The sequence below is a fragment of the Varanus komodoensis genome, unplaced genomic scaffold, assembly GCF_004798865.1.
Source record: "Varanus komodoensis strain SLA01 unplaced genomic scaffold, ASM479886v1 scaffold13_3, whole genome shotgun sequence".
In the NCBI taxonomy this organism is placed as follows: Eukaryota; Metazoa; Chordata; class Lepidosauria; order Squamata; family Varanidae; genus Varanus; species Varanus komodoensis.
The window spans coordinates 14,349,405-14,359,209 of record NW_025335409.1 but is presented as its reverse complement, the minus strand read 5'-3'; the positions used below and the strand labels follow the sequence as shown (position 1 = coordinate 14,359,209).

The following is a 9,805-nucleotide window of genomic DNA, read 5'->3' as shown; positions in this document are numbered from 1 at the left end:
GAGTTCTGGCACCTTTTTTCTTACAAAAAAAACACTGGATCTGGGTGAGGACCAATCACCAAATAGAAACATTCACAATAAACAATTTGGAGAACTTACTGTGATGAAGAAGATACATAAACCCCACAAAAAGCTGTGTCATCAGGTGGTTGGATGGTAGATCAGTGAACTACAGTTTCACTCAAGACTATGCAGGCAATATTAAAGATGTAACTGGCTTTATAATTTACTGTTTTCCAGAAATCAGTGAGAATGTGACCAAGGTGTACAGATTTTTGTTTCTGCTGTTGTTAAATGAATATTACAAGAGTGATTCAAATTAAAGTTCTGACAAATAAGCTGGTTTTTAATGGCTGGTCTGCTGAGCACTGAGCACATGCTCAGAATCCTATTTAAAATTCCAATCTAACAAAGCACTTCTTTGGGAAATAGCTATCAAACTATTATGCTTATGTATTAACTTGTTGTGAGCATGTCAAACTACACAAAATAATAGCAAATTACAATTACCTGGACATAGTTTAGGCATTCCTCCTAGTACTGATGAAATGCATGAAGTCAGTCACAGAGCCATAAGCAAAGAGCTGAAGAGTCTAAGAATCCGTTAAGCCAACAAGTCTGGCAGTAAATACTACTGAGCTGAACTAAAATTACCTGTAAATGTATTTAATATTGAAGCCACCCATTCCACCCTTATGTGCATTTTTTAGAAAACAAATCCCACTGATTTCAGTATAGTTTGATCCATTAAATGGGGGAAAGAATATAAATTTATAAATGCAGAATGTTTTTACAAGTAGATCAAATTCTCTCATTTCATAGAAGCATCTTACAAGCTTGTACGGATGATGGATGCAATATTTGGGTATGTTCAAGTTCCTTAATCCTAGCCTTTTTTCCTTGGAAGTAATTCCTATTGACAAGGATGGAACTTGAGTGTAAGAATAAAGATGTAAAGAGCAAGAAGCCCAAGCTACCACCAACTCCTTCAGCCTGCATCTCTTCAGGAAATATAATGGCTTCCATGATGGATTTGATCTGATGTGGTTCGTGGGGGTGGGGCTTCCCTGAGTGATGCAATTCAAACCGGCCAATTAAAGAAAGCCAAGGGTTTGGAAAGGCGTGGAAAACGCAACCTCCCCGCGAAGGGCTTTAAAAGAGCACCATTTTGTGCCGGCTGTCTGAGAGGCGGTAGGATATCGATCAGTGTCTTCCGCCTTGTTGAAACGGAAGAAGTTAAGGATTGCAAAGAAAAAGTGCCTCTTCCTACGTAGCTTTAAAAAAGGGAAGAAGAAAGGGGGAGCTGTGGAGAAAGCAGCAGGAGGCAGAAATCGAGAGCGGCCCCTGATCCCACACCACTTTCCCGGGCGCAATAGCTGCCCGACGGCAGGCGGCGGCGCTGGAGAGGACTGGAGCTCGCAGTAGTAGCCGCCAGCGCCACGGCGCGAGGAGGAGGAGGAGAAAGAGGATGAAGCAAGGAGGAGCTGGAGCCGCCGCTAGCCATGGGGCGGCGGCGGCAGCTGCCACCGCTGCTGCCCCAGTGGCCGCCGTCGACCCCAGGCTGGACCCGCCGAGCTCGGAAGTGGCGGCCGCGGCGGCGGAGAAAGTTGTTCACTCTCGCTCGCAGGTACTGTTTTGCGACGGCACCAAAGCGCTGGGCGACGCCTTCAAGCTGGTAGTGCCCCAGTCAACGGAGTTCATGAGCTCGGACGCCGAGCTGTGGAATTTCCTGTGCAGCCTAAAGCACGAGTTCTCGCCGGTCATCCTCCGCAGCAAGGACGTTTATGGATACGCCTCCTGCCGGGCCGTGGTGCCAGACGTGCCCGGGGGCTTTTCGGCGACAGCGAGCAGAAGGGACCGGCCGTGGAGGAGAGCCGCCGCCAGGGGGAGGCGCCTGCGAGCTGCTGCTGGAGGCGACACTAAGAGCAGAGGAGGCGGCGCCGGTGCAAAAAAGGTGGCCAGAAAGCGCAGCAGCGCGGTGCTGGTCGCGGCCCCGTCGCCCCCAGAGGCGCTCTCCTCCGGTGGTGAGGGGCTGCAGGAGGAGCAGCCCCAAACAGAGGAGGAGCAGGCGTCCCCTGGCCCGGGGGCTTTGACCTTTCCCCCGTGGACTCCCTTTGAGGGCAGGTCTCTCGAAGAAATCTGGAGGGAGGCCACTCCCAGCCTCACCGCTTTCCCCACCATCAAAGTGCGCGGAAACGTGTGGAAGCGGCGCAGCTTGGAAGCCGCCCGGCGCAGGGCGGAGCGCATCTTGCGGGTGAACCTGGCGCCCTTGGTGAGGCTCCGTCGCTTCCCACTGGCCGGCTGCTGAGGAAGAATGACGGAGAAAAGAACCGCGGTACTCTTCCTCTCCCCTGCCCGCCCCCTCTTGTCACCCTCCGAGTATTGAAGAAAGGGGGGAAAAAACCCGGGCTTTGCTTGTCTCCCCCATCCCCATGTAGCGAACAAACGAATGGAGATGAATGTCAGTCACCTGTTTACAATTGCTTTATTCTGGCTTGTGTCCTCCTATTCAATTAACTGCACTTTAGGGCAAAGACTGAGGGAGGTGGCCCCTCTGCTGTCCCTCCACTCTGCCCCCTGTTGGTTACTGACCTGCTTCCTACACAAGGCTGTGACTTAACATTAAGACAGCTGACCCTCATCACCTTAGGCTGAGAAAACTACCTGGCACAAAGAAGAAATCCATTGTTATTCCACTTTCCTGTAGCCTCATAACTTTCTTTCTTCTCCTTGGACTACCTCAGTAGTCTAGGAAAGAGACCAGTTGCTTTCCTCCTTTGCAAAGGAACTTTATATCCTTCCAGCACAATAATTTGCTAACTGATTTTTCCTCTTTAAGATGTAGCCAATGGACTTCTCATGTATGACTTCTGTGCTATTGCACTATATACTCAGGGTTACTTGAATATGCCAAGTGTTTTCACTTTTGGATGTTTGACTGACAAGCTTTGACCAAGGATGTTCAAGGAATGAAGACTTAACAGCTCATAGCTGATTTGATGGTGCAAAATGTTTTACTCCTTGTCCTTTTTAAAACATTCTTATGTAAATGAGTTGGACTCAATAATCTACACAAATTTGATCTAATGTTCAGATGCTTTTGTATAAGATGTTTTTTAGCTAAAATGAACTAGTACTTCTGTTACAGTTTCTGAAGATGAGAATTGTATTGGATTCATCCATTTTATAATCTTTACTTTAGAGAAGCTCTTACCTTAAATAAAAAATTAATAAGTCTAAAAGCAAGAATTTTCTTTGAAGTTTGATTTATTGGAAATGAATGTATTGCATAGAAACATCCTGATGCAAGGTATTGTGCATGCTGAGTACAATTAGCATAATATAGCCAAGCAAATTGAACTTTTCAGAACTTTGGTTATACATCTTGTAATGTCAGTATACTGAGGGTTGTTTTCAGGTTTTGCACCTCCCAATAATCAGGAAACAGGTAGGTTTATTATTTACAGTAAAGCAGGCCTGCTGGTGAATGCCTTCACCTAGAATTTGTCAATTGCTAAAATGGCTGCTACTTGAGGGATCTGGAAACTGAATCTGCCCCACAGTCAAACTTAAAGCTAAAACAGATGGGAATAATCCCCTTCTCTTCTCATCCAGTTTCAAGGGCTAGGTGTAGTAAGTAGGGCCATTAGGTTTTAAATAAAAAGCATGCAAGCACCACAGAATGAGTGGAAGCTATTAGATTGTCTCTCCATACCTCCAAGAAGTTCTCAAAATTGAGGAGGGAACTCTTAACAAAATTTCCTCACTTGCACTCCAGTCTAATAAAACTTGATGTGATTCTATCTCCATATGAGGAGCAAGAAATCTAGGAGAACCTTTCCTAAGCTGGTGCTCTCATGCTTGACCATTGGCTGTGCTGATTGGAACTGTTGGCATTTGAAGGCCAAAACCACTCTATGGTGGATTGAGTTGGAGGCTTGGGACATTTTCAGCTTAAAATTTCTTGCTAGCAACTAAGTCCAAAGGGAAGTTCAAGATCTCAGGGGAGGGAGAGGGAACTGCACAAGAGCCACAAAAGCAAATTCTAGATGGAGGAATGGGACATGGTTTTGGGGGAACCCGTGGGGAGTGGGTACATACCTGGCCTCTAGGCCTGAGGTTCTGTACTTCTAGTCTTGGGGACTAGATCTCTTCCTATCCTCCCCATTGAAACAACACGTGAGCTTTCTGATCCAATCTTCCCCTTTGAGGCCCTTCACTTTGCTCTTAAAAGTCATCACACTATGATGGGGTTCTGCACACTGCAGTAGAATTAACATACATGCTCCATTTTCTTAGATCTAAATACATAATCCAACAATAGTTTCTCTCACAATGACCCAGGAAAAATAATGCAGCATCTTAAGCTTGCATCTGCCATATTTGACAAATTTGCAAGTTTATCCATTACGAAATCCAGTCTTCCTAGCTGGGACATATGGGGAACTTTAGCCCATTTTTCTGTCAATGCTTGCATAGGATTGCACCCTAAAAGGTTGGAATGCATTCCCTAAAGCTTAGTTACTGGTAGTAAGAGCTTTATGCTAAAGTGTGCTGGCGGTGGGGTTGTCTTGCCCCTTTTCTCCTGCTCACCACTGGAATGCACATACTCCTCCAAAATGAAATTCAGCCCTCTGGTTGAAAGAGCTTCTGCAGTACTACTCTATATCTAGCTGCTATTTATTTTATAAAAATATATATACTGAGATTTTCAGAAATGTTCACACAAATTATACAGAGGAATTATTTAATTGGTCTACAGATATGATCAGAAGCCACCCAAAGTCCCCAATATGATCCTTAAGCGGTGGCTTTACATTTGGGATTTCAGAGACTTCACAGGTTCTGGTATGATGCCTATATCCAGCTGGCATTAGGGAAAATACTGGGTGGAGGGACTTCTATAGGCACCTGGGCAATTCAGTCCATTTAAGAAGCTTTGTCTAGTGCAGGAATATAGAACCTGTGCCCCCTGGATAGTGGACTACAGGTCCCATCATCCTTGACCACTGGCTATGTTAAATGGGGTTAATAGGAGTTGGAATCTTGACAACATCTGGAAGACCACAGGTTCACCACCCCTGAACCTGAACTCATTTGCATTCCTCAGTATGTGGTGGATCTATTATCGTGAGAAGACATCTCTTGGAGCAATGGGAGTTCCTTGTCCTCCCTTCAGCATTGCAGCTTCTAAAACTGTTCCGAAGTTTTCCTCAACCTGGAAGGGGCTGCACTGGGGAAGGAAAACTGGTCTACTTGCAGTTTCACTTCCTCCAGGCAGTGACCAGCACTCCCTTTAAGCTTCAAATTTAGGCTTCCATTTAGCCTGGGGGTCCTGCAGTGCCCAAGGGACAACTGGGAACAGTAGGAGCATGAGCTACTTCCTCCATGCTCTTCTCTCCTTTTCCACCCATATGCATCCCAGAGGCACCACATCAGCAGCAAGGGGAGCAGAGCAGAGAGAAGGGATTGTTGACAGCCCTAACCCCAACTCAAGAGTTGACTTCAAAAGTCACAGAGAGGGCTTTTCACCCCACTGCAGATATTGGCAGAAAGAGCTCACTCACTCAGGCCTCTGCCAACATCATGAGCAGAGCTGTCCTGCCACATTGCTCCCATTTCAGACTGTGGCTACCTGGGAACCAGATGGGAACTGGGCCACATTGTCATTGGCCTGGCTGATGAGAGCATGTCTCTCACACTCTTCACTGTTGGGTCCTGGCAACCACATGGCGGATAGTGGGGTGAGCCACACTGTCATTGGCCTGCTGCCCAATGACAGCTTACTCAATGCAATGGTCACCCAGTGACTGTCAGAGGTGGGGTCTGCAAGGATAAGGAGACTGCCCTACAGCAGTTTCAGGCTGGTGGTAAAGAAGAGGCAGTTCCAACAAACTTGCTGGCGCTCCCTCCTTTTCCCAAGTGGCATGCTCTGTCTTTCTGAGCAGACCATGGCTTTTCCCCTGCCCTGCCTGCTACCATGGCCACACAATGAATGGGGCAGGGGGTGTTCTGCTCAACCTCCTCTAAAGGAGGCTGAGTAGAACAAGGCTTATCTCATGCCTTAACCCTTTCAGGCTGGTGGCTACCATGGCACAAAGAGGCTCTGACAGCTGCCTCCAAGTGTGTTCAGATGTTATCATCCAGAGCTCTTGGTCAGTGTGGCGTGCCTTTCCTCCCCTTGCCAGGCAGCTGTGGAAGGGTTTTGGCTGGTTTAGAAGCCCCAGGACAGGCCATGGCTTCAAGGAGTAGCTTATAACTGGGCTTATAAACCATGTTCTAGGAAGTGAACCCATGTTTCAATAGTATACTAAACCACCTGGGCTTACAATGTCATGTGAACTCAGTCAACATATTTGTTTTCTCTCCAAAATGCAAATTCAAGGCCAACATAAAGAAAGAAAAACTAACATAGTATTCAGAATATTAATCAGTTATCTCTTTCTGAAAACTTTAAAAGAAGCTCAACTTTATCTGCTGTCGTTGGCTTCAACAGACAGACAAGTCAGTGGAAATTCTCATGACAGCAGCAGAGACTGCCTAGTGAAGGGACTTTTTGACCTGTATGAATCTCATGGAAGCATATCTATATTCTCTCACACACAAAAGGCTCCAAAAGCACTGCAGATGTGGTTATGGGAGCAGTTTCTATTGATAGAAACCCTTTACATTTCAATTTTCTTCTAGTCAGAAGGTTTCCCCAAACTCATCTGCAAAGGTTCAGGTTTACCTGATGTATTTAATTTCGCCTTGTCTTCAACAACACAGACTTCAGGGTATCCTGGTTACGCAGCAGTGTGATCGCTACATATTTCTAATAAATCCATTTAATGAGTTGTCTGGTTCTATTTTCCAGATGAGAGAGAGGTTTCGGATGTCCATCACACTGATTGCAAAATCCATCTGAGTTGATCTTACGTAGTTCCTGCAATCACATGATCACAGGAATGCCTGAATAGACTTCTGTGGACCTTTCAGATTTTATTTCAAGCTGAGGCTAAATAGAACAGTTTGTTCTGTCTCACCATGGGGAGACTGTAGCTTGGTGTTACCTTTATGTACCACTGACACAGGGTATAACCTCAACTTTCAGGCAGTGAGCTGGGAACCAACTATGAGAGGTAGTTGTGGGGTCCAGTCACAGCAAAACTTTGTTCAAAATTCAAGTAATTGATCCAGCTCTGCCAGCTTCCAATCTGTATATCGGGGAACATGTGCTGGTTCAGATATGCAATACTGGGACAAAAGCACCCATACAATGTCCACAAGCAACACAAACCAGATTGCTGTTTCAAAAAACATCCTCGGTGTTCAGCAATGTGCCCCCAATAGTCCTTTAATGGCAGTTGCTGTGAAAGGAGTTGGCAAAACCAAAGTAGACTGCCTGAGTCACTAGGACTGTAAAGAGAGAAATGAGGAACATAAGCTCCCAGAAAATTCTTCCATCTGTAGTTCTGACCTTTTGAAAGTAGAACTTTTTTGCCTCCCCGTTCAGCTGTTCATAGATGCTTCACAAGTTTGTGACAGAGTGTGAACCCTAAATGTGCTTGTTACTCTAAGGACTCCAATATGACTTGCAAGCCTGTTACAAATCTCTCCAGAGTTCTTCAGCAATGCAGTCTGGGGAGCAGAGAGGTAATTTTGGTAACTTATTGGTCAAAAAGAGTGTGGTTATCAACTGGAGTTGCCTCTGTCTCCAAGCCAACATGCATTTTCCAATTCTTCATAACCAATGTCAGGGTCAGTCCCCAGACACATGGGCCCATGCTTGCTGGCTCCACTGTGCTGCAGGTGTATTCCACAGTCTTCTAGCTTCCTGAAAGTAGGTGGCTAATCACATCTACGAATCAACTTGGAAAGCATCCAAAAGATTTTGCAAGTGAAAGAAAACTAGATTATTTGTTTCAGTAACATCAGTGGGACCATGACCCTTCTGATCACAGAACTGAATAAGACCTTGAACTGAATACTTTCAATTGCCAAGCAATAGCCATAGATCACACACTAGGTAATTCCTGCAGCCCTGATCCTACAATTACACATTCTAGCAAGCTCACATAGCAGATTACAGATTAGTGAGATCCTTTTATTACAGCAATCTCATAGCATAAGCTTAACTTCATAAATAATGTAGCTGATAGCATTTTGCTCTAGGCTCATGAAATAGTTCCACTTCAAGGTAGGGGACTGGAGCATTTCTTAGGGACCAAATACTCTGACACTCCACACCAAAGTAAGGGGCAGGTGTCAATTCCTGCTAGTCCTCAGACAAGGGAAGAGATACTAACCACAGGCCTGACTTACCTAGCCACCCCCATAAAGATTTGATCGAACTGAGTTAGATCCTCCAGGGTGCAGCGAGTCTTGGCTGTAGGATCTGAAACAACTTCTTCCTGCTCCCCCAGCAGGAAAAGGTTCACCTCACAGGCTTTTGTTAAGCAGAGTTTGGCACATTTTATATCTCAGGCATGTTTTGATTTAAAGAAAGAAAGAAAACTTTGGGAAACTAAAGTTGGGGGCATTGTTTACTTACCCAGAAGGTGACAATGAAGGACCAGATGTGGTCTGTTTATGTATAAATTACAAAACTAAATTTGATTAGGAGGGGAAGAGCAATGGGGGATGTTAACTTTGCACTAAATAGCTCTTGGTTGGTTGGCTGGTTGGTTGAAACCACATGTCTTGGTGCAATATCCTGAAACTTTAAGAGCCTTTGGCTATGTCTTTATAAACCCTGGGTCCAGTCAAATGTGTGATCTTTGGAATGGCTCTCTTAGTTGTTTGCTTCTGACTGTTCCTAAGATAGTGCTCACCCAACTATCCAGTATTGGGAGGTCAAGAAATCCACCATGGAAGGCATTAATGTTATCTGAATGGAATATTTGCAGCACTTTGGCTGGAGCTGGGTGAAGGCTACAAGCGTTTCTGCTATGTTGCTAGATAGGGTCAAAATTCTCTATTTTTTATTTACTTGAACTTACAGAAGTCCTGATGAAGAAAGACATGAAAATGAAAAGGGGAATGGACCATTTTGATTTTATGAAAGTGTTGTTGTTGTTGTTAGTCGTGAAGTCGTGTCCAACCCATCGCAACCCCATGGACAACATTCCTCCAGGCCTTCCCGTCCTCCACATCCCCCGGAGTCCACTTAAGCTCACACCAACTGTTTCAGTGATTCCATCTAGCCACCTCATCCTCTGCTGTCCCCTTCTTCTTTTGCTATGTATTGTTCCCAGCATTAGGCTCTTCTCCAGGGAGTCCTTCCTTCTCATTAGGTGGCCAAAGTACTTGAGTTTCATCTTCAGGATCTGGCCTTCTAAAGAGCAGTCAGGGTTGATCTCCTCTGGGACTGACCGGTTTGATTGCCTTGCAGTCCAAGGGACTCGCAGGAGTCTTCCCCAGCACCACAATTCAAAGGCCTCAATCCTTCGGCACTCAGCCTTCCTTATGGTCCAGCTTTCACAGCCATGCATTGCAACTGGGAAAACCATAGCCTTGACTATATGCACTTTTCTTGGCAGGGTGATGTCTCTGCTTTTTAGTATGCTGTCTAGATTTGCCATAGCTTTCCTCCCCAGGAGCAAGCATCTTTTAATTTCTTGGCTACAGTCCCCATCTGCAGTGATCTTGGAGCCCAGGAAAATAAAATCTGTCACTACCTCCATTTCTTCCCCATCTATTTGCCAGAAAGTGAGAGGACCGGATGCCATGATCTTAGTTTTTTTAATGCTGAGTTTCAAGTCAACTTTTGCACTCTCCTCCTTCACCCGCATCAAGAGGCTCTTTAGTTCCTCTTCACTTTCTG

The 9,805-nt window shown here is 45.5% G+C and overlaps 1 protein-coding gene across 1 annotated transcript; it reads left to right on the top strand.

Moving 5' to 3' along the window:
- Positions 1 to 1,007: 1,007 nt before the first annotated feature.
- On the top strand, positions 1,008 to 3,242 carry CCDC71L (coiled-coil domain containing 71 like). Its single transcript, XM_044423519.1, has one exon. It carries the CDS (start codon positions 1,469 to 1,471, stop codon positions 2,306 to 2,308), a length of 840 nt encoding a protein of 279 aa, XP_044279454.1. The 5' UTR covers positions 1,008 to 1,468; the 3' UTR covers positions 2,309 to 3,242.
- Positions 3,243 to 9,805: the final 6,563 nt, after the last annotated feature.

Coding starts and splice junctions, on each gene's coding strand:
- CCDC71L (XM_044423519.1), top strand. CDS start 1,469: ATGAAGCAAGGAGGAGCTGGAGCCGCCGCTAGCCATGGGGCGGCGGCG.